Source organism: Cervus canadensis, chromosome 13 (assembly GCF_019320065.1).
Source record: "Cervus canadensis isolate Bull #8, Minnesota chromosome 13, ASM1932006v1, whole genome shotgun sequence".
Classification (NCBI taxonomy): Eukaryota; Metazoa; Chordata; class Mammalia; order Artiodactyla; family Cervidae; genus Cervus; species Cervus canadensis.
Window position 1 is genome coordinate 28,661,241 of NC_057398.1, and position 25,171 is coordinate 28,686,411.

At 51.9% G+C, this 25,171-nt stretch overlaps 1 protein-coding gene across 1 annotated transcript; it reads right to left on the reverse strand.

The window, feature by feature from the left end:
* Window positions 1-202: 202 nt before the first annotated feature.
* On the reverse strand, window positions 203-25,146 carry SSU72 (SSU72 homolog, RNA polymerase II CTD phosphatase). The gene is made up of 5 exons (XM_043485104.1): window positions 24,737-25,146; window positions 15,131-15,274; window positions 2,810-2,949; window positions 1,954-2,072; window positions 203-717 (listed from the first exon to the last, which is right to left on the reverse strand). Exons 1-5 carry the CDS (start codon window positions 24,913-24,915, stop codon window positions 616-618), a joined length of 684 nt encoding a protein of 227 aa, XP_043341039.1. The 5' UTR covers window positions 24,916-25,146; the 3' UTR covers window positions 203-615.
* Between the last annotated feature and the right edge of the window lie 25 nt (window positions 25,147-25,171).

The following is a 25,171-nucleotide window of genomic DNA, read 5'->3' on the forward strand; positions in this document are numbered from 1 at the left end:
TTTCCACTGCTGCAGAAATCAAGAGGGCTCACCAGAACAGTGGTCCCAAACCCCCCGGGGCAGAGGCTATATTCCTGGGGCAGGGGCTTGTGAACAGAAAGCCCTCTGGATGGTGCCAGGGAACTTCCCGTGACCCACATGCCTGGGACTGTTGTCCAAGGGCCCTGACTGGAGGGCCAGGCAACTCAGGATGAAGCCAAGGTGACCATCAACATCTATTTATTGGACAATGGCAGGTTCTTTCCCAAAAAGTACAGCCTGTTGCTTTATTCAGGGATTTGTACATTCCAGCCAGTTAGGGTAGCCAGGAAAGGGATGCTCAGTGAGAAGCGGATGTCTTGGGGGACATGTGCTATCAACCGTTTTTTTTTCAGTTAAAGAAAAACTATAATCAAGATCCCACTCCTACATGAAAGTGGGATGGGAAAAACTTGATTGTTTGTGATCTGGCATGTATGTATCTTCTCATTTCATATGTACAGTTTATTGGGTACTGCTACCGTCCACCGGCAGAATACCTAAAGGTAAAAACAAATATCAGGGAGGAAAAAGTATTAACAAAAGGAAGTTCAAAAAGATGGCTTCAAGCGGGTGGCGCCCGGGCACCAGGCGGGCTCAGTAGAAGCAGACAGTGTGCAGGAAGGTCCTGCCGCTCTTCTCCTCGAACTCCTGCAGCAGCTCGTCGATCTCATTCTCCATGTCCTCTGTGTGCTGGATCTGGAGTGGACAAGAGACCCACCTTGAGCTGCTGTGCTGTGAGGGGAACCCGCCAGGGACAGGGACACAGAGCAGCAGCAGCCAGAGGCCAGCCTCAGAGCTCAAGCGAACACACACTTCAGACACTCACCGCTGCGCTGTCCCCACAAACGGCAGACCCAACCTGCCCGTTGTCTCTCCGCGAGGAAGCCCGAAGGCTGCCCTGTGCACAGAGGGTGTCGGGCAGCACCGGTGCACCCCCTGCCAGCTGCCACTAGTGTCTCCCGGCTGAGGCCCACTGTGCGTGCAGATGTGGTGAGATGGTCCCTGGTGGAGAACCACTGCCTTGGGAGGAGGAGGCATGACCAGGGGCAGCCCTGGGGTGGCCTGGGGCTGGCCTAAGGCCAAGGCAGCTTGGTGCCCTAGTCTCAGCCTGCAAGCACTGCCTCTCCTCTGCAAGTTCTCACAAGCATGAACCAAGTGGGTGTCATGTGTGCTATTTCTAGGACGTGTCATCCCCTTCAGCCCCTTCTCTTGCATGATGGCCAGATCATAAGTGCGACGGCTGGAGCTTCAGCAGCCACCCTGGACCATGTGACACAATGGGAACAGAAGTTGTGCTGGGCACAGTAACAGGAGAGCAGGGGCCTGGGCCCCTCACACAGCAAACACATTCACGCCTGCCTGTCTATACTCCTTGGTTAAGCCACTTGTTTTCCTCATTTTCCAATCACTGAGTTAGCTGGCCTAAATGCAGAAACCGCGGGTGAAGGTAAGACAAAGCATAGCAGTTTCTCCTTGGATGGGTTCTTTTGCACCTCTAAGAGGAAATGTCTGGCTCTGAGCACAGCTACACAGCAGCCGTGAAAGAATCTGAGGTTTCCTGTAGAAGGGAGGATGTCCAGGCCACTTGCGGAGGGCCAGATGTCTGGAATGATAAGCCCAGAGGAAGAGGAGCACCCTTTTAACACCATCTCTGGGGCCCCCAAGCTTTGCTAGGTGTTAGGGTACTGGCAGGAGGCATGTGTCCATGGAACCAGCCCCTGGTGAGGCGCTCTCTACTGTAACTGATCAGCCTAAAATGCTGAGAGGGGGATTCTGTAGCCAGAACCAATTTGCTGACCCTCATACTTGTGGGCACTTCCACAGTTCTGGGTTGTAACCTTTGGAAATAACCTGAACATGAACTGAGTGGCTCGTCAGTTTCCTGCTGAAGCCCTGGTGTGCAGGAGGCAGCCGGGGCAGGCCGATACTCACACACTGGCAGAGCTCACAGATGAGGAATGCCCCCAGCGTGGCCTCCTCGTGGTTGTCTTGGATGTCCACGTTGATCACGTGCACGGGCTGGCAGGTCTCCTGCTCCCTGGAATTCAGATCTGACCATAACAGAAGGACAGAAGTAAGAGGCTTTGGAATCAGAGCGCAGAAGGGTCTGTGATACCCAACTGCCCTGGCCTCTGGGAACTACAATTAAGGACCCACATCAGGCATCTAAACAGGCTGCACACTCCCTGCCACCCTGGAGCCTCATGCTGAACACAGCTGTGCTGGGAGGAAAGCTTGTGCTCAAGTGGGATCCCTAGCTGCCTGGTCACACTCATAAACACCAACCAGCCTACCGTGCAGGGGGCAGTAACAATGCCCTCACTCGCGAAGGACCAGGCCCCGGTTCCTCTGCACCAAAGAGACCCTTAACACACATGATGCTGTCGCCAGCATGGGTGGTTTTGCCCCTATGAACACAATCATCCAGAAGGACACCATCTCCTGTCCAGGGCCCACAAAAGTCAAGGATCCTCTGTCCACCTCTCTGTGGCCTCACCCAACTTCCCCTGCTCACAGGAGCCCACAGACACATGGACTCTTTAGGACCCCATGGACTGTAGCCCGCCGGGCTCCTCCATCCATGGCATTCGCTAGGCAAGAGTACTGGAGTGGGTTGCCATGCCCTCCTCCAGGGACAGACACCAGGAATCCTTAATCAGCCCTGGGTCAGGACCAGGGACCGCCCACAGGAGCTGGGATGCATCAGAAGCACTGGATATACAGCAGGCTGGAGGGTGTGGCCTAGGTCAGCTCCACAGTGCAGGGGCTGGCCCTGGGGCTGGCTCACCTTCTACCACCTGGTCGTACACTCGCTCTTCACAGGTGAGGATCAGGTCAAACAGGTCTTTGCAGTTCTGGAACCTTTCTGGCCGGGGCTTGATCCTCTTATTTCTGTCCAGCATGTGTAAAATGCCGTTCTGCGTATAGCTGAGTAGTCGAATTAAGGAACTTTCGATAAAGACCCTTGTCATTAAGTGCAGCAGCCCCACACCCCAGCGAGCTCAGCACCCCAGGCAGAGCCACCTCCCCAGCAGGAGCATCAGGGTGGTGCAGGTGCGGGGCGGGGGCAGGAGGGGGTGGCACGCAGAATGTGCTACAGTCCCTGGAGAGGCTGAGTCAGGTGGGGGTGAGTGCCCCCAGCTCAGTGTCTGGACACACGCCCCTCAGTCTACCAGGCTGCCTTTAGACTCACACCTTTCCAGAAAGCAGACCAAGTGTCTACAGCCTTCTCTTCTGTGTCCCCCAGATCACAGATAGAACCCCTGCCCCCTGTACTGGAAGTGTGGAAATAAGGTCCCTAATGGCTTCTTTTGTCCTACAGCATCTTGGCCAGTGCCCCGATGAACTGCAGCCCTTTGGCAAAGACTGAGCTCACATGGACACCCAAGTCTGGCTCAGTCACCGCAGTGAGGAGATCCAGAAATCCACCCAAGAAAGGACACGTCAGTGGCAAGAAGTGTGTCCAGGAGAGAGAAGCCTTGGGTTAACTGAGGGCAGAGTCAAGGAGGCCCAGGCCCAGGTCCCTCAGAGCTTGGATAGGCCACACGGATCTCACAGTCAGGGTCTGTGCCAAGCAGGTGGCCCCAAGCTGGAGATGCCTCCCCAGGGATCCACACAGGGCCCCACCCAAAGGCCAATAGCTGTGTCCTTGGCCCCACGGGAGGGCTCACCGCTCCAAAGATAGGGCCTGTAGTCTCTAAGGGTCATTCCGGATAGTGTGGGACAAGCATGTCACCCACTCTACTCAGGAACACAGATTAGCTGATTTATGAACTCTGAGTGGTACATTTACTGTCTTTCCCAGATTTTAAATTAAGATAATTTATTTAAACAAGCTCATATTACTCAAAACACATTTCCTACCATCCTGGATGGTGAAAACTACCTTTAACATGTATTTAGTTTTTACTTGAAAAGATACCTGTTAGTGGGGAGGGGGGGCCGGGGGGGGGTGTTTTTGGCTCTGGCCATTTTCTAGAAGAGTGTAATGACTCTGGCACCGCACTCTGGCCTGCTTCCCTGGCTGACCGCCGCGATTGTGCTGCCACACCAAGGTCAGCCTTCCCAGAACCTGGTCTCTTGGACACCTGGCACCCATGTCCTGTGGAACACAGGCCAGGGAGGCCCTACGTGGGGCAGCCTGGTGGAGAAGGCGCCTATATCCCCACGCTGGCTGAGACCTGCTGCCAGACAGCCCAGCTTTGGGGGACACTGAGACTCACAGTGACAACCACAAGAAGGCCACGAGGCACTCAGGGAGCTGCTCATCAGGGTTCCCAGCAGCCCTGCAAAGCCCCTCCTCCTTTCCTCGACCCTCAGGTATTCACAGAGATGACCTAACAGATGAAATTCAGGTGCTGTAACTAAGGAGAAAGGGCTGAGTTGAGAGGTCAAACCCGCTCCCTGGTCAGTGCAACAGGAGAGGGGTAATGGTGGCCTCTGGGGCTATTATCCAGCAAATTTCTGAGATGCAAGGCCCAGGCCATGCTGGGCAGGACCAAGGCCAGCATGTGCTTGAAGCCCTTGAGGGTGAAACTGGAAACCACTGGATTCACAGGGACCCAACTGAACTCCCACTTCACACATGGGGGACAGGAAAAGTGGGAAACAGAACAGGAAGAGTCATCTGCCACCAAGATGAAGCCTTTATTATGGTCTGGCTTCTGAGGGAAGGCCCACCCATCCGGGGTCTGACCAGGCCGGAAGGACGTGTTAGGCCCCTAGGACTACCCCCACAGATCCTCAGGTGGCCAGTGGTGACCCTGGGCCCAGATGCAATGGTGAGCCTGGCTGAGTATAGTGGGTCAAGGGTCACCTGACCCGCCACGGCAGGGAGCCTCCTCAAGGGAGGGAAGTTGGCTGGGACCTCCCCTGGAGCCCACACACTTGTCAGAAACTAACCCCTTGACGGGTGTGGAAACTGAAAGTGAAAGTTGCTCAGTCTTGTCCAACTCTTTGCAACCCCATGTCCATGGAATTCTCCAGGCCAGAATATTGGGAGTGGGTAGCCTTTCCCTTCTCCAGGGGATCTTCCCAACCCAGGGATCGAACACAGGCCTCTCACATTACAGGTGGATTTTTTACCAACTGAAATATGAGGGAAATCCAAGCAGGCTCAAAAGTCCAATTCAGGTGAATGGAGGCCCCGGTGGGTGTGGGCAGAGAATGCAGCGTCCAGGCTCCCACCCCGACTCCAGCTCCACTACATTCAGGGGTGGCGGCCATGCACCCCCAGCCCCTTGGCCTTCAGACAGCGCATCCCAACTACTCTCACCTGGGGCTGGTGAAGGATGACTGGGGCGCCTCCCCTGCTGTGTGATCAGCGGCATCTCGGGGTGGGGGGTGGGGGGGTGGTCCTGGGGGAAGACAGGAGGGTCTGCCTCCTGCCAAGGGAAGCACAAGTACAGAGGATGGTTTTGAGACACTCGGGGGTCTCAAGCCATCGAAAGACACATACCCTGTTGTCAGAAGAGATGTGCTCTTTAACAGCTTCTCCATGAACAACCATGGGTCACCGAAGCAACCCCACGGGGGAGTGCCTGGTTCAGGATGGGGTCCTCAGGGACTGTCCTGACAGTGCAATAAAACACAGCAGGCACAGGGTGGCTCATCTCCAAAGTTCAAGAGCAAAAGGAAAAAAAAAAGAGCAAAAGGCAGGCACACTGATGAGTTGGAGACACACCCGTGGGCACCACGGGCTGGCCTGAAGGCCGCCTGCTAGGGGAGCTGCACCTGCTCATGATTGGAACGTCCAGGGCCTCCGGCCTGTTCTAGCTCAAGGTAGCTTTTCAGAAGTGAGGTTTGGCCCTTTACACATGTGTCCTTGGCTCACAAAACAGGTTCAGTTGAACGTTTTTGCCTCAATAGCAATTCTCAGAGAAACGGGTCTCAACAGTCCACCTGGCAACCACGACAGATGGACATCCACAGGCAGCACCTTACTGAGCCCTCAGCAGCAGTGTGAGGCAGCCGACCCTGTGGAACGCAAGCACGTGGCTGCTCCTGCCTCCTCAGGCGCGGGGCAGGGCGGGGTGGTCGGCTCAGCTGTGCAGAGACTCCCATCAGACAAGGGCCCAGCGGGGTGGGCCGAGGGGGCCGGGCAGACACAGAGCAGGGCCCTGGCACACAGCCCATGCTGGGAGCCTGGGGTCCAAGCAGAGATGTGCCCATGAAGGCAGATAGCTGAGGGCAGGGTGGGGGATGAGCAAAAGTAAAAGTGTTAGTTGCTCAGCTGTGTCCAACTCTTTGCGACCCCATGGACTGTAGCCCACCAGACTCCGCTGTCTATGGAACACTCCAGGCCAGATGCACGAGGCAGACAGAGAGATTCCAGGGAGGGTAGAGACACCAGAAGAATCCCAAGTCGGGGTCAGATGCTCCCCTGAAGGGTATGGGTTTAAAAGTGGAGCCTGGACCCCATGTCCCCACTCAGCCCAGAGGCCTGCCAGGGTCTGGCTTCCCCAGGGATGGAGACACTTCCCAGGTGAGAAACACTTCCCAGGAGGTGAGACAGCTCAGTCTGGATTCCCACAAACATCACCCAGTGCACAAGATGGAGACAAACCCAGGTAAAGCAGAGCTCAGAACACTGAGAAGAGAAGCAGGGTCTCCGGGAAGAGACAGAACCCTGAGGAGGAAGGTGGAGGGCCAGGGCGGTGCAGCTCAACACCAGTCGCAAAGGGGCTTCAGGACAATACTGTCCACCACCACCCATGTTCACTCCCCACAAACAGGCTCTGGAGCCCAGCTCTGACCACGCACTGGGGGCTCTCGGGTAGGGCAGGTGGGGCGACTTGGGCAGGTCCCAATCTGACTACCGTGATGGGAGCTTCACCAAGAAAGGATGACTCGGTCTGACCACCATGATGGGAGCTTTGCCAAGAGAGGACACCCTTGTCCAAGCTGCGCCCTGGACACTGACCTGTCAGAGCCGGAGGACATCCTGGCCCATCTACATCAGGACCTCTGCTCCTGCACACCACCAGGCCAAACCTGTCATTTCCTGTTTTGGAGCTGAGCCTGGGATGTGAACCCTGATCCTTTGGCTGGGCTTGCCAGGTGGGCTGTGACCCCAGAGGACACTCAGTCCAGACACTCATCCTCCTACCTGACATGACTTCCAGTTCTGAGCTCATTCCAACTTTAATGGAAACTGCAAAACCCCTCACATAGGGGCCCAATGCTTCTGGGGAAGGTACTTGAAGGCAGGGACCAGCCTCCAGCTGCGGAGCTCAGGCACCTCGCTGCCCTGGACAGGTGACAACTGGCTGGCCACGCCCTGGGCAAGAGCTGAGGTTTCTGCAAACCCTGCCGGGCCAAGCTCAGCACCAAGGTCAGCAGGACCTTGTACCCCTGGAAGCCCACAGTAACCTCCCAACTCCAAGTTCAGCAGTCTGGAGCTCTGGTAAGCTGCCCTGCTCTCTTCTCTGCTGATTCAAGAGGGTCAAGATTACCCTCAGACCCCTTCCGGTCCTGAGGGAGGCAACCAGGAGCCCCTTCCCTGCACATGAAGCCTCCAGGCACGGAGGGGTGGCCAGCTCAGCAGGGAAATGAGCCTCCCACTGCATCTGGGAACAATTCAATCATTTCACTCAAATTTTAGCTTCATTACATAGCAACAACCTTGCCACCTTCACTTTGAATGAGCACTGAGGCTGCACAGGGCCAACTCTTGCCCATGGCTTCCCCATGCCACCTACAATCTGCTGTCACAACAACCCCAGGGTTTTGTGTCAAAGCCACTGGCCTGGTAAGGCCCTGTAAAAAAACACAAACCCAAGAAGCACAGGTGCTGGCCACTGTGGGGCAGGCTGGGCCCAACCCTGTCTCCATGGGACCATTTGTGACAACCACACGCTTGTTAAACAGTCACATCCCCAGAGAGAAGACTTCAGATCACAACGGGTGTCTCAAACACACGTGCTGCAAACGGGACACCCTGGAGGACAGCACAGGGCAACACGGGAAGTATAACTATGCCATTTTTAGAAACAGGTATTATGTAGAAAAAGGATAAAAATCAGAAAAGCAAACCTCTTGGACAGAGAGACTGCTCCAAACAGCTGGAGGCCGCAGGGGCAAGAGGGGACCACCCGAGGGGACTGGGCCCAGGCTGGCGGGGCTACAGGAAGCCGGGAAAAGGCAGGGTAGACGAAAGCAGAGACCCAGCCACAACTCCCCAAACTGCAACTTGGTAGCACAGCCGTTGTGGTTGGGCCAAAGTCAGTAAAGAATGGACTGGAAAGCAGCAAATACATTTCATTTGTAATCATGTCCTACATGTAACCAGCTGCACCACACTATTCACAGGCCTGGGCTCCAGGGCATGGTTGCCCCCATCCCCTGCACACACACACACCTAGAACTCAGCCTGGGCTCGCAGGTGAGGGTCTGATCAACCAGCACTGGCCCCAGCGCTCCCTGAATGGGCACAGCATCTGAGGGACTCCACGTGCCTGGCCACCTCCGCATGGGTCCTGGCGGGGTGAGAAACCACCGTATCTCTTCTTCATAGGAAACACTGCCATCTGCCCCCCACCACCGCCCCAAATGGTGTTAAAAACAAAACTGGGCCAGAAGAACAGACTGCGACCCTCAGTGTAACTGGAAGGATCCATGAGGTCAAATGTCAAGGTCTCATTCTTAAGTCAGCCTGAAAGGAGCAGGTGACAAGCTTATCGTTAAACCAGAGCTGGTTATCAGCAGACTTTTAAATGAGGTCGACCACTATCCAAATCAGGTAAAAGGCTATGTTCATTTGAGAGAAAGCTCAAGAAAATAGAACTTTAAAAAATAAATTAGCTGGATAAATAAAAATGCAATGGGGAATTTATCTTATAGTCTTAGTGTTTTGTTTTAAATAGAAACATACCAACCCACTCCAGTATTCTTGCCTGGAAAAATCCATGGACAGGAGTCTGGCGGGCTGAAGTCCATGGGATTACATGACTGAGCATGTGTGCATGAGGGTGGAGGGAGATGGGTTGGTAGCAATAAAGTGGTAGAACTAAAAAAAAAAAAAAAAATAGAAACATACCTGTACCCCAGCTATCTGTGTGCAACATCATAGAAATGTTAAACTCGAAACAAAAGAGAAAGCTTGAGTCCTAGGCTGGAGAATTTCAGTGATAATTAACTTATTTTTTAAAAACTTCTTGAGAAAAAAATCCTCAGATGAAGAATTAAGTCTACAAACATCAAATCACTTCTACACAGAATGGTTTGAAAACAGAAGAGATCCCAAGCACTATACAGTGGGTGGGGGCAGGGGCATGTGGTGACACTCCAGGAGCCGCTCTTCTGGCCATCTACCACCGCCCACCCTCCCAGCAGCACTGGGCAGGAGATCCGCCCCCAAACATTTTGAGTTCAAGGAGAAATAAAATGACCCCCTCCCTCACTGAAATTCCAGTTACTGTTTGAAGCAGAAACAGCCCCAAGCCCAGGATGGCCTCTGACCCAAACGCCCCCAACTGAGCCCGCTCAGAGAGGGCTGAGCTTGGCCCTCGAGACAATGCAACTGGCATGAGAAAATGAACTGTCTGGGTAAGAAGAGGGTTGGGGACTGGTCCCAGACACCAGTGGTCACTGCAAACTGACCCACCTGTGCCCAGCAGGGCTCCCCTTGGGGACCTGTGGGAGCAGCCAGGGTCCGGAGGTGTCTGGGAAGCATGGCAGCGAAGCGAAGAAGGGCCGTGAGCCCCAAGGGCAGGACAGAAGCTGAGAGGCGGCCATGGGAGGAGAGGTGCTGCCCCATGTTCCCTGGTACCTATGGGACCCTAACCCAAAAGTGGCCCGGCAGAGCCTGTCCCAATAGGTCTCCCGTTTTTTTTGGAGGTCATGGTGACAGCACGTGCCCTGACAGGGCAGCTATGCCCCTCAATATGAGTCAGGGATATGCTCCACCAAGTAGTCAGAGAAGGGTTCCATGCCAGAGAAAAGCCCTCCCCAAGAGCACCTGTGACACCCCTCGACCTCCACCCACTCCTGGAGTGGACATGTGCTCCAAAGATACCCTTGACAGGTCCCTCACTTCAGAGGATGGCGTTGGGAAGGTACAGGTTCACCTGTGGACAGGGGATGTGGGGCCGGTGGGGGGAGCACCTGCTGGCAACACAGCTCTGGCCTGAGACTTCAGGCGTGCTCTCCCCTCCAGTCCACATCACCTCGAGGAGGGATCAGTGCTGGAGAGGACATAGCTACACCAGCACCCCAGCTCAGGGCTTCCTCAGCAGACTGCCCCCACCAAGGTCAGAGGAAGCCATGTCCACTGTGTTCACACAGTGCTGGGGCCCAGGCCCACACCCACCCTCAGCATGGCCCATCCATCCCTCTCCCACACCTCCTGCTCCTTGCAGCCCCAGGCCCAGCCCCAGGGTGGGGGGTAGAACACACTGCTGATGCCTACCCAGCCCCCACCTCACACCCGTCACAGCTCACCGGGATTCCCAGCCAGCCAGCCCTCTGACGCTGGTCACAGGCTACCTGGAATTCAGATTCCAGATGCAAGTCAAGTGCCACTAGGAGTAGACCAGAGGCTGATTGTGCCCCCTCCCCCTGGAGAGCCCTGATGACCCCTCACCTGCTGTGGATGCAGGAGGCACCCTCTCCCCTTGGCACCCAGTCCATCTCTTCACAGAAAAGCGCTGAGCAGCAGCAGGAGAGTCTCCCTTGGGCTTTGGGGCTGGGGCAGCAGGGCTGGGCTGCAGCTCCTGTGGCCAAGTCAGCCCTTCCTCCCCAGGGGCTGGGGATAGGCCAGGGTTCCAGGAACGGGTGGCAGTTGCGGGGTGGCGCAGCTGCTATGTGTCGTCATGAGAACACACTCAGCCCACCGTTGTCAGGGGGCTGCCCTCCACACATAGGTGTGAGCAAGGCCAAGAGCAGATGGCTCTAGACCAGGATGGTCTCAGGGGCCAAGATGGCTGTGGCACTCCTGGAACATGCCGAGGACTGCTCAGCACAAGCTGTCACATGGAACTTGCTTGTGCTGAAAAAAATATTCATCAGGGTGATTGCAGCCGCCCTGCAATGAGCACCTGGCCAGCCCTGGAGGAAGCTCCCAAGGCCGCTGAGCTGCCGAGCGCCTGTCCCACTGCTGCCCAGGGCTAGTGGCAGGCACTCTGGCACCGAGGTCTGCAGTGGCCTCACCACCCTGGACACCAGGCAGAGAGAAAACACTGGCGTGGGCCAGTGTCATCCAGTCTACACACCTGCTGCAGGCTACAGGGACCAGGCCTGCGGCTCCGTATTCACTCGGAAGGGACCCAGCTGGCCACTCAACTTGGGGCATCATCTGGCAGACGTGAGAGCTACTCTTCTGGCCTCATCTATCTTAAGGCCGTAATTTTTATTTTAAGCATGAGTGCTTTTTTGAAACCCAACAGCTTAAGTATCAGCAAAACTGGATCAGAACTTCCCTGGGCACCAGTGTCTGGCTTAGGAACACGCTCCCATGTTCAACAGACACCATTTTCAAAAACCACTTGAGACCACAGCTGCCAACCAGGATGAAATGAGATGGGGCCAGACAGGAAAGTTTGTGTCCAGGCAGGTACAGGGCCAGGGAAGGTGACCAGGGACTGTGAGTAAGGTGGGCAGGCGGGACACGCCGACGGTGGGAACCCGAGGGAGCCTGGGCTTCAGGTGCAGAGAGCATCTCCAGGGCAAGGGCCAGGAGCTGGGCAGCCACCCCTCCACACCTCCCTCCCTGAGCACAGCACGAGAAGGTGGTAAGAGTCTGAGACCACAAGAACAAGGTTCTGGAAAAGCCTAGGGGCCTTGGATCAGGACGGAACTGCTGTGTCCACTAACCTTGAACCCAGGATGGAGTCCTGGAGGCTGTGGGATTTACAATCTTAGAAATCACCTTTATTTTTATCTTTTAGCCCAAGATAACAAAAAGTACACAGTGGAGAAGTGAGTGTAAACATACATCTAAGGCCTAAAAAACAATGAAACTGAGAAGATGAAAATGAATTGTTAAAAAAAATCTAAACCCCAAAGGTAATTAATTACAAAAGATCCACAAGATAAACTGGGCAAGTCTGCTAGATACAGCTAAACAGGCAGCCTCCAGCTCTGAAGACAAGTTGGGATCTGGGAACTTGTTATAGTTACACCAGCACTTCAGCTCACCATTTGGGGAGCAAAGTGGTCACACATACTAGAAATCACAATAACTGCATTTATAGCCACACATTTCCGTGCTAAGACACGTGGTTTTATAATTCACAAAGCAATTACTTGAAACATATACATAGAGATGACTGTCTATAAGGAGCCCCAAGGACCCCACCTGCCTCTCCTTTCTGGGTGGCCCCTCCCGTGACTGGGCCCATGGACCCTGTTCATCAGGTCGCAGGCAGGCCATCCTTACATTTAGAAGAAAACCACTTCTCTCTCCCCAAAGGTGGCCAGCAGGCTGAGGCTAAGCCAGAGTCCACACAGCCGATGCTGGGAGCTAGGAAGTGCAGTTGTGGAAACTGGCTCTGGCAACAAACGAAAAAAACCTGGATGCCTCCACCAACTTGATCCCAGAGCCACATTAAAGCCCCACGTGGAACACCAAGTTTGCAGTGGGTCTGTTTTCAAAAGGACTCCAAGGCAGAGGGGATAAAGAAATTAAGGTCAAGGGGGAATTTACACTTAAGGCCAGCTGAGTACCCGCTAAAACTTGTACAAACTTCAGGTGTCAGACAGAAGCCAGCTGCTATAGACCCAAGTCATATGACCTGACGGGTAGGGGTGGGCCAGAGGCTGTGGGGGCTTCCTGGGGCGAGAACCTTCTCTGTCTGCTGGTTGTACAATCCTAGGACCCACACACTTGGAAGTGGACGGACCTCCTTACAGTTAAGGACAGGTCCCACCTTAGAGGCGGCCGTGTCTGGGAGGGTGAGGTGAACCTAGACTTCCTGCACTACTGAGGACACTTCACCAGGTGTCTGGCTCTCCTTAATGGCTGAGCGACATTCAGCAGGTGCTCGTGTCACCACACCTGTCGCCAGAGGCTCAAAGCAGGCAGGCCCCCAACCCCACTCGTTTGTGGACAGAAAACCAGAATCAAAACCTCTATTTCTAGCCAAATAATATCACTGAGGGCTCAAGAACCACAGGGTCCTCAGCCCTCTCTTATCCCCACCAGCACCTTGGTCTCAACTCCTGCCTCTGCCCAATGACTGGCTTTTTTCTCCCCTGAAAATCTGAACATTTACTTAACGTTGGTTTACATCTTACAGTATTTTCCTAGCTTTTCACTGCAAATTACAAGAACCACCACTTCTGCAACAGTCCCAGCATTCATGCTACAGTCCTGGGTTTTCGGCTAGTCTGCTGTGTCCCAAACACGTGGGGACATGGGGCTCCCAGTCCCACTTGTGATCACCAACCTGCCCAAGTCAGCAGACCCTCACCCTGCCATTCCCTTTATGCATGGAGGCCCCAGATCCCCCACACTCCTCCTTTAAAGGTCAAAGGCTGACTTAGGAAGAGCCAAGCACTGCATGTCTTGCCCCTTTCCCACCCCAGCTAGGTGGCAGAAATCCCACCCAAGTGAAGACAGTTAACCAATGGTCCCTCCGAGAGCCTCATGAGGGCGCCGACAAGGCAGTCAATGGGTGTGACTGCCGACAGCGAAGACAGCCGTCCCCTGGACACTCCCGGGGGCAGAGGCCTGTGCAGTGGCCCTGGAGGAGCATGTGAGCACTCAAGAGGCTGGTCCCTGCCCCTCCTTCTCAAGCCACCAGGTGCACACACACGACACCTCCAGATTTGGTCTCGTGTGTGAATGCTTATTCTCAGAGAGCACTCTGATGTGAGAGAACCTGAGTTACAGTGACAAAGGGAGCACAAGTGCACTATTACCTGTTTCATTTCTCTTATTGAGTTTAAGAGCTTTTAAAATATGAATGGTGCTAACTGAACAATAATCTTCAAAAATAGAGAAGGTCTCAAGATAAGCTATCAACACGGAGTGTTTGCGGTCCAAGTACCAAAAGCGTGGAGTCAGGCTCCCAGCTCTGCCCTGGGGCAAGGCCAGGGTGGCTCTCACCGCTCAGACCTCAGCGAAGTCTCTACCAGAGCCCGTCACCACCACGGAGGCCAGGACACACCTGGCAGCTCCCCGGAAGTGCTCCCAACTGTTTCTAATGTGGGTTCTGGGGCTTCTGAGAAGGGGACGTGGGGCAGGTGCACTGGGGGGCCCTGGGGACTGTGCAGAGAGCGAGTCCCAGACCTAGGCATCAGTGCCTGGCCTAAGTGCTGACAAGAAACACCTGTCTCTGCCCTGATGCTCCCAGCCGACGTTCCCCCTGCAACTGGGAAGGAACAGGTGCAGTGACGGGGCATGCAGCAACCGCCTACGTCCAGCGCTGTTGCTGGAATGGCCTCTGGGGTCCCTCGCACCTAACTAACTTACAGGTGTACAGAGGACATTCGTAGTTTATTAAGACTGCAAGGGTGCCAACGTGAAGACAGCTTTCCACATGGCATCTACACTCCTTCACTTGGAACATGTCCGGGCTCCACCCCGAGAATCACCATCACTTGAGGTTAACGCGAGGAAGCCCAGGAACCTAAAGCACTGGGGGTGACCCTGAAGGCCCTGGCCAAAACCTAGCCAGCAAGGACGGCCTTGCCGCCCGCAGCCTGTGGTCACGTGCACAAGAACCTGGTGAGTCTCAGGGAGCAGACCCAGTCTGCTTTGTGCCTTCCTGCAATGAGATGCTCTCAGATTACCTGCTTCTAACATGCTTCCTCTGCAGCCAACGCGGCCCTCTTGTGATCTCCAGACCACCACCAGGGTGGGAGGCACCCCTGTGGACCAGGGCACACCCGCACGCACACCTACCTGCAGTGCGCGAAGCCACAGGGTTCGGGCTCCCACCTTCCTCACCTAAGCTGCTCTAACACCGCACCAGAACCTTAACCGACTGTGTCCACGTGGTCTCCAACCCCTGGACTGTCCCGTAAGCACAGGGACAGAAACCCAGTGACCCCGCACACCTCACACGGGCCGCCGCATCCCCCGCCTCACAGGTGCCCCTGAGGGGTGCCCACAGGTGACATGCGCCAGAGACAAGCCCTCGGGGTTAAAGGGCAACCACTGGGATGCAGTTCTTTGTCTTTCCTAAGGAGATCGTTGTACATCTGGTCATATGTGGTTTTGAAATCATAAACGTTTGGTTTGTCAGGTGCTGGTCCTGGAAGCTTCACATGAGTTCCTGTTCCGAAGGACCGGACGCTGAATCCTCGTTTGCTGAAAGACACAAGAGGACAGAGAATCACAGTTGGATTAAACAAGACAGAAAATGCTAAAAGGGAATAGGAAATGGACTTGAACAATTATACCATTCTCAGAGAAAATGTTCCTCAGTTGTTGTTTTTTTTTTGATGTGAACCATTTTTAAAATCTTCATCGATTTTGCTACATTATCATTTCTGTTTTACGTTTTGGATTCCTGGCCATGAGGCATGTGGGATTGAAGCTCCCCTGACCAGGGACTGAACACACATCCCCTGCATTGGAAGGTGAAGTTTCAGCCACTGGACCACCAGGGAAGTCCCTCCATTTTTAAGTATTTTATACTCAAATTTTAAAAAATCCTGCAGCACATTACACAAGCTAGATGAAGCCAATCCAAGCACAAGACAAAGGATTAATGGATTCCGGGGAACGAGGCAGCTATCTGTGAAAACCAAGGGCAGACACACAGTCGAACGAAGATTCACCTAGAAAACCCTGTTTCTGATTGTTGTGTGACTTTTGTGTGTGTGTGTGTGTGACTCCTAAAAGGAAATTGTTTGCCCAGGTTCCCAGCTGCCCTGATGCTGGCTTCCCAGGACCTAGACAGAGGCCCCAGAGCCCCCAGGGCAGGAAAAGCACCCCCACAATGGCCTCCTGCCTCAAGGCAACGCCTGTGAGGCCTGAAGACAAGGGGACGGCTGAGTGTCTCCTGATAAATGGTCAGGCAGGCAGCACCCACAAGCCGCACATGGCACCCACGTAGCCCCGTGGCTGTCCTCACTCTAGGGGCTCTGCTGCAGACCCCGTGTCCTCTCAAACTCACAGGATGGGAGTGCTCAAAGTGTCTGCGTCAAACAGCCCGCTCACCCTAACCTTGTGTTCACACACCACTGCACGTCCATGTGGATGTGTCCCTGCCCACCGACTTGGTAACTGACCCCAGGACTGGTAGCACTGATGTCCTCCTCACAGCGCTGTGGGCTCTGCGGCCGCCTCTCAATGTCTCAAGCTTTTTTGTACATTTTATTGTAACTCAGGGGTCTGGCTGCTTCTGGAGGGATTTTTGGTTATCACAACGGGAGGCCCACGGAGGAGCCAGTGCATCTGGACACTCGAGGCCCAGCACCCAGAGAAGTGCCAGCCTGCGGTCCCTCCCCACCACGTGGGCACCCTTGCCAGTCGCTCTCTGCTGAAAGATGGACAGAGGAGGAAAACCTCACTGGGCTGTGGTGCCCATGGGGCGAGACCCACGGTCCCTTCCCACTAGACACAGCATTTCCAGAAGCCCAGTTGAGTCACTGTTCTCCCAGAGAAGCAGGAAGGACCTGCAGGTCACTCAGGGGTGCCACCGTGCAGATCAGGGGTCCAGGGGCACAGCCACCATGCTTGGCACCACAGAGCATCATGGGCATACGTTTTAAAAGCATCTCATCAGGTCTCTGTCAAACACCTTGCCCGAGCCCTCTGAGGTTGGTAAAAGCCGAGCCCTGTCCTTCCACCCCTGGATGGCCCAAGCTGTGCCCCCACCCAAGCCCCGGATGTTGCCCATGATGGAGAACATGGAGAACATCTCTGACAGCAGAGATGACTGAGCATACAGGGCCATGGCCACTTGAGATGTAAATAGACCTCAAAGAAGGGTGGCTGGGATGCAAGGGCCCCCAGCAGATGCCCGCAGACCATGGCACCAATATCTGAACCCATTTCCTCAGCAGGTCAGAAATGTACAATAGAAGAAATGTTTTCTGTCAGAGCACCAACAAGCTGGGGATGAAGGTCTCCCTGACAACAGCACAGGAGCCACTCCCTCCCAACATGGTGACAGAGATGGGTCACAGTCATGTCCCCACAGGAGCACAGAGCAGGGGCCATGCTGGTCTTGCTGGCTTCGCGATGGCCGCTACTCCACAATAACTGCCCAAAACAATCACTGTATCCTCATAGAGCCAACTCTCCCCATCCTGGAAATACCCTGGAGGGAACAGGTCCACCAGGGAGGGATGTGTGCTATGAAAAAACACGTACCCACAGAAACACAGTCCCCGGGGACTTGGGGCTGAGTCCAGTTTCCAAAGAGAGAGCCTGAGGTGTGACACCATCAGGAGGCAAGCCAGGGGGCTGCGTGAGCACAGCTGTTGGACAACCATCTAGGACCACCCTGGGTCTGTCCCAAAGCCGCACAGGTGCGCACAGGATCTGGGGAGAAAGGCCTGTCCTTTGGTGGCAGCCCTGATTCTTTTAAACAAGTCATCTGAGACCAAATAATGATACATTAATTATGCGAGAGTGCCTGTGAGGTCAGACTAAGAAACCACGACTAAGCCCACTTCTCTCAGCTAGCTATCTATGAAGTTGGCTCCAAAAGGGGTCCCCAAAATCATTCTGCGGAACAATGGGAGAAATAAAACATTTCCCAACAAAGGTACATGAAAGATTCATTTAAGACACAGCTCCTCCATCACTCTTTTTTAAAAAAAAAGTATCTCTATATCTCAGTCATTTCCTTGTGGTCATTCTATTGAAATATTTATCCGTTATTAAAGAACTTATTTATATGAGCCTAACTCTTAAATCTGGGGCTTCCCTAGTGGCTCAGATGGTAAAGAGTCTGCCTGCAATGCAGGAGACCTGGGTTTGATCCCTGGGTCTGGAAGATCCCCTGAAGGAGGGCATGGCAACCCACTTCAGTGTTCTTGCCTGGAGAATTCCTCAGACAGAGTAGCCTGGCGGGCTCACAGAGCTGCAAAGAGTCAGACACGACTGAGCGACTAACACAACTCTTAGATAAGTTCAAATTCGTTAAAACGGGTCCAGGTACAACTACTCTTGAAACACATTAATAATGAAATACGGTGAACAAACCTTAATTTAGCCCGGCAGCAGCGAAAGAGATTATTAAAACCCCAATGGCTGAGGTTTTAAGGAAAACAATCGCCATTTCTACTAGTGGTAGGTCAGTCATAACACCTTGATCCAGGAGTATTTTCTGGAGCTTGCTATGTGCTGGGATTCAGCAGCGATCAAGAGACCCAAACCCCCTCCTCAGATACTCTGGGAGCATGGCATAAAGGGACCCTCCAGGACCCAGGTGGCGGGAAACACAGGGACAGCAAAGCCGTGGCACAGGGGTGACAGGAGAGTGGGAAACAGGGTGCCCTGGGGGCCCCAGCACACACTGTACCTGTAATGCAGACCCCAAATAGGACCCCAGGTCGTGTCAGGTTGGGGCAGGGCAAGGCTGCCACTGAAAAGCTGCCCACAGGGTTTCCAGGAGATGGAGAGTCCCCAGCACAGGGTCTCTTGTGCCCACCTACCCTGTTACTGCTGGGGCAGCAAGTCTGAGCTGCCTGGGTGGGTCACCTCCTCTCTTCCTCTCCTATCACAGGGGAGCCTGAGGTTGGAGTTAGGGCCCAAAGGAAACACTGTCCACATGCTAAAAGTAAACTACCCCAAAGATAACCTAGGCTAATCTTTCAGCCGGCTGACCCCCACCAGTGTGTTTCAGAGGATGCCTGCTGGTGTCTGAAGGCTAGGTGCCGCTCTCCCCACTAGACTATCCGGCCGGGGTGGGGGGGGCGGGGGTGCCAGTTGTGCCCTCTCCTTGCTGCCTCCCCAACTGCCTGAACAGTCAGTTACCCAAACATATTTAAAAATAAAATGAAACCCCCCAAAACAGGAATTCACTGGCAGAATTTAAACCACACACACACAAAAAGAAACTCAGCTTGTTCTTCCCCCAACAAAATGTTCACAAGTGGCAGAAAGGCTAGTTAGCAACAGAAGTGCTATCTCTTCTAAGCTCACGTGGCTGACAACACAGCTTGTGTGACTGTGCACAGTGACAACGTGTTTCTTACATAAACGGACTGAGTGCTATAAAAGTATTCCTGACAACCAAAAAGCTTTGACTCAAGGGCCAATTATTTCGTATGTTAAATAAATCTTCCAGACAAGTTTTTAGCAAACTTGTTTTTATAAAGGTATCAAAAAACTATAACTATCTGAGACATATACTTTAATAATGTTAAATATTAAGATATAAAAATGTTAAGTTAGAAAAAATATTATAGTATCATATAAAATGCTGAATTCTGGGAAACAGAATTGTTTCAACTATAATCCTGATGTCTAAAGGTAAAATAATAAGTTAAAATGAACAATGATCATGAAAACACACAAATTATCAGCATAGGTTATGGGTTATGGTATTTTCCCTATTTTCTGTAGTGTACTTATTAACCTAATTCAAAGCATTATTTTGGCTAAGACTGAAATCCTAGACCACTGCCAAACTTCTGAAAGTACGACCTGTCTCTAAGTAGGACACAATGTGCTTACAATCATGTCACCTTTAGTACAGGTAAAATCATCCACGACTTAGTCAGCCTAGTTTCTAGCTATACAATGACCCCATGTTTACCCAACACAAATCAACTGCTCACACAGTATCACACTTCCAATGTCTGCCTGCAATTTCACTGTGGATCAGCTGCAAACTTGAGATCAACTTCCTGAAATGTTAACATTCCAGTAAGGTTGACGTCACTACTAGCAAAACACTTCTCAGTAAATGTTTTCTAGGATTTATTTTATTCCTGCCATCCCACAAGGTCAAGAGGAAACCAAGAGGCTTCTCAGCATGAGGTCACCGTGCACAGAGCTTGTGACAGACATACATCATTTTCCCCACGAGAAACTCCTGCTTGGATGTCCCTGCTCTAGGCTGGCTCTTCCTCCACTCTGGCTTTTCGAAGGTCAACTTGCTCTTCTGGTCACCGCTGGCCTCCCCAGTGTGGGGGCCAGCACAGAGTAGGTTCTCAAGATCTAAACTTGAGTCATCCCAGCCCCAACACTGCGCTAAGCACTGTTTATCATAGTGAACCCGCCCAACTATCTTCCCTTCTCTGGGCTTGACCTGTTCTCGCCTATATAAGGTTGGTGATGATCCTTAAGGCAGGGAAAATGTTTTAGCTGCTGAAGCTGATACTATGCTTGGTCTACCCAGTTTCGTCTCAATGTTAAGAACCAAACAGAAATCTACCTTCTTCCAACCAATCCTTCTGGTCTTATTTCTGCCCCCTGAAGACAAAAAGCAAAACACAATGCAACGTCCCTTAAGATCTATGAAGGCAAACGTGTCCCCTGTAGGCACCTCTTCTGCCATCCTTGAAGACATGATTTCAAATCCTTCCACCTCGCCAAATGGTCTCCAGTTCACCTTTGCCAAGTGTACCCAGAAAGGAAATATAAAAAATGAAGCCCAAGGGGCCTTGGGCAGAGCTAACCATCCCTCTCTGGTTTAGGACAAGACAAGGGAGAGTTCAGCACCATCATGGGGAGTGTGCTGTGTCGAGTGGCCCAGGGTTCAGATCCCAGGAACCCCTGGGAGAAGAGGTCTGAGCACCTCCATCCCACTGTGGTTGGGCCACACACTCCACTGAGGACACTGAGAGTTGAGCGCCCCACCGCAGATTGGAGCATCACAGGGCCTCAGGTGCCTGCTGCATCCCCACACCCCGGATCTTTCTCCAGCCCGTCAGATGTTACTTGTCCATCAGACTGGAGCCCCGTGTCCAGATCCTTGCTGTTACTCACCAGCTGGGGCTTCTGGCTCTGGGTCTTATCCCCTCACCTGTGTCGTGTGGACATCTTAAGAGTTTTGAGGATGAAATGACATGTACATTTGTAAAGTACTTGGCACAGAGGAGCTAAAGAGATGACTCTAACCTTCTTTCTTCCACATTTGAAGCCTGTCTGCTTATCTTCCCCAAATCACACTACCCAGGAAGTTACGATTGAAAACAGACTGAGAATTCACTTCAGTAGGTTTTACAAATCTTTCTTTAAAATTTGCTTTTAATTACTACAATTAAATATATAGCTTCCAAAAATCAACATGCCCCTTAACATCCAGAGATAGTTTGGAACAAAAAAGTAATTTAATTGGCACCAAAGGGACATCTTAATCTGCAGAGTACAAAGAATAGGAGGCTCTGTAGAAACAAACAGTCTTCCTATACTCCTTTTGAAAACCTAAAGAATTCCCAGGACTAGTATTTCAAATAATTTAGTCTCAAAAGATCAAAAATGATTACCCTAGGGAAATTATGGCTAGCTCTAGAAAATGCCAACCTTTGTTAACACTTGTATTCAACATGTCAGAAAAATACAGCCTGAGCTGATTTTCAACAGGGAGAAAAAACTGGATTTCAGTAGTAAACAATCTAGCATGCCATTTGTTTGGTCTGACAGTTAAGACTCCATGTTCCCGATGCAGGGGGGCCAGGGTTGATCCCTGCTCAAGGAACTAGATCCCACATGCTGCAACTGAGACCCAGAGTAGCCTAAAAAAACCTGTATTCCCTTTGACAGTTCATTTCAGAAGTTTTCCTAAGCACAGTTTTATGCAGTTGTAACCAAACTGCAAATGCAATTTCCCTGTTTTAACTATCATACATTTTTGTTGGCCATGCCAAGGCAGGAGGACCTTTGTTCCCTCAGCAGGGATGGAACCTGTGCCCACTGCACTGGAAGTGCGGAATCTTAACCACTGCTGCACCAGGGAGTCCCTTATCATGTCTTTTTTTTTTTTCATTTATTTTTATTAGTTGGAGGCTAATTACTTTACAATATTGTAGTGGTTTTTGTCATACATTGACATGAATCAGCCATGTATCATGGTCATTTTTAAGTACTTTTCACAATTATCTTTAAGACCTAAGTCTCATGTCTCTAAATCTATAAGCTCCCCTGCTTGTAACAAAAGTCATCATATACATTATTTAAAGATGCTATTAAACCTTGTAAATTATCCAAATGGAGATAATACCATAAATTAGTTTCAAAAGTGAAAAATGACATGAAAATTTGTTCAACCTCAATAGCAATTTTAAAACTAAAGAAAAGGCAAGGTTCTTATTTTGCCCCAGCAGCATGAAAAGATGTAAATAACGTCCATATTGTGAGGAAATGGGGAGTTCTGTAAATAGGCACTTTTCTGGAAAGCAGTCTGGTAGAATGTAGGAAAATGCAAAATATGCCTACCTTTTGATTCAGCAAGTCTACCTCCAGCAATTTATGGCAAGGAAATAACTAGAAAAGTGTACAGAGACATGAATGGCACAAGAATTTGGATATTATAAAACTGAGAAACAACCCCACGTCTGTCACTGGGGATGATTACCAAAATGACTACTGCACAGGATTGCTTGCTACTCAATCACGGTTTTGAAACCACTGCCATTACTCAATCTGAACAGGCACGTTTAAATCCAATATACTAAAATAAAAGCAGAAATGAACATTGAAATTAAACTACGTTCACATCCTGTGAAGAGATTACAGAACAGTATTTTGATCTCTCTTAAGTGTGTGTATGTATATACAGAAAATATCCAGAAAGAAGAATGTACACCGAAACGGTACTTCGAGTGATTCTTATCTTTTCCATCTTATATAGCAAGGATGTTTTGCAACACGTAAACACAATTATTTTAAAAAGGAAGACAGTCCCCCAAATGTAAACATCTTAGGAATTAAGATTCATGTCTAAGATAACTTCACACTGATGACGTAAATAATGTATGTTACTCTAAACTTACCTCCTTTGGCCCTCATTCTTGATTAAATTTGAAAGACAGTAAAATGGGTAAAAGTACACAAGCATTTCTACTTGGTGATTATCTGCAGGGGCTCTTCACCCTCCTTTCCACAGGAGTACCAAGGCTATACCAACTACTTCAAACTAAGGAAGGGCTTGTATTTTGCAGTGACTGAGGACTATTAGCTGGGCAAAACTTCAGAAATGATTTAACAAATCAAAACACCTCCTTTCGTAAGATTCCATCCCAACTTTGTTATGCAAAGAGCTTAAAACAAAGGATCCAGAACCAGCCAGAGCCAGCAGAATGAGGTGGTCTCCAGGTCACTTGTTATTCTAACTGAAGATATTAAATTTCATTTTTCTTGAATAATTTTCCAGGAATGTGAACTTTGCAGTCTTTCCTTTATATTTACCACTAGTGACTCTGAACAGATATACTCAGTTTGGGAATCAGATCAAGCACACTGTAATCCTCGGACTTTCCAAATTTTAAAACAAATTTAATTTAAAAAATCCTAGTTTAGAAACAAATTCCACATTAATTTGTTAGGTTCCAAGCATACCACACTCGACCAAAAAACACATTAACTGAATACTGTGGATAGTGTGGTAGACGTTAGGGAAGAATTAAACTCTTAACTAGCAGATCATGGACACCTGGTATGTCCAGCTTCATAAAGAATGAGGGGTGCAGGAAAACTCTGATTTCACTGGGAGAGTCAAAGCTGACTGCCGCGGTAGGGGAAGCGAGGCATGGTTGTCCTTTAACTCCAAGTAAGCAAACTTCGGGAGAAAAGCAATTTCAACTTTGTTTTACTATCAAAATTGACATGTACACCTAACTTTTAACTGTAACACAAGGCGTTAATCTCACATTCTGTGAAGTGCTTTTGAACGAAAAAAACTATCAAATGGGAATAAACTTTTATTAAACGTACACAAGAGAGTCACAAAAAGGGAGTTACCACTGAAATATAAACTAAACGCGTGAAACCAAATTCACGTGTGGTTCAGAAATTGTCGACTGGAGATTTTCCAAAGGAGAAAGGAATTCTTTGCATGGGACTTGAAAAATGTAAACAGGAGTAAACACACAAATGCATTAAAACAGGCCACTTTCGTGTTTTTAACGACTTGTTCTATCCTGAGGTTCTGTTGTGCAAGTTTTCCACGTTTGATACCAGGCGACACGCCCTAGACAGAGCCGGCCTGTCCTCTCGTGGACCCTAAACTTCGGCTTGAAACTTACCACCTCACTGCAGAGCATTTAAAGGAGATCACTGTTTTCAGATATAGATGTGAGTACTAAGGAGACACGAATAGCATAAGCCTTTCAGGTTTACTAGCAGCTTTTGAGGTTCCCGTGACCCGGAAACATTTCGGCTCACATTCTGAATTTTTCGTGACGCTAGGCACATATGGAGGAAACCGGACGGACCGAGCTTTCTCGAGTCCTCGCACCACACGGGCCCGGAGCCAGTGAGCCCGGACGCGGCGCGGCCTCTACGGCCGTCCTTCGGGAGCCGCCACGTACCGCCCGCCTGAGAACCCGGGATGCCCAGCACCGGTAGGGGAGAACCGGGGCTGGTAACCGCCGTCACCCAGAACTGGTCGGGAAGCCGGGATTGCCCGGCACGGGTCAGTACGAGCCCAGGATCCGGGGCCGCAGCCCAGCATGGACCGGGGAGGGCCGGGGCCAGCAACTGCGGCCGCCACCACCCAACACGGGCCAGGAACCTGGACCGCCCAGCACGGGCCAGCTAGGTCCGAGACTAGGAACCAGGACTGCCCATCACGGGCCGGAGCCGGAAGGACGGCCTATCGGCCGGCGTCCGTGGGGCGCGCTGGACCAGGGCGGAGGCCCCAACTACCTGAGGATGTTGTGCGCCTCCATGCTCCGGTTCTGGTTGCTCGAGCACACCACCGCCACCCGCAGTGGCGACGACGGCATGGCGGCAGCCGCACAATCTGCGACTCCCGCTTCAGAACTCCCACCCAGCCGCGCCGCTTCCGCGCGAGCAAGATGGCGGCCTCCACGCCCGGAAGTCATGACGCGAAGCGGGGGCGCCGGGACGTAGCGCGTCAGGACGCGCGGCGGGGGCGTATGTGCGGTGTCCCTGCGGCCTCCCTAGACCGCCCCAGACCGCTGGGCCGCGGACGGAGGGAGGCCCCACCCTCTGGGTGCCTGGCTGGCCGGCGAGCGCTCAACCGCTTCGAGCGCGAGGGCCAGGGCCCGCATTCGGCAAGGGAGCCGCCTGGCGCCTCGAACTGACGTCCTGACGTCGCAAGCCGCCGTCGCCGGGACT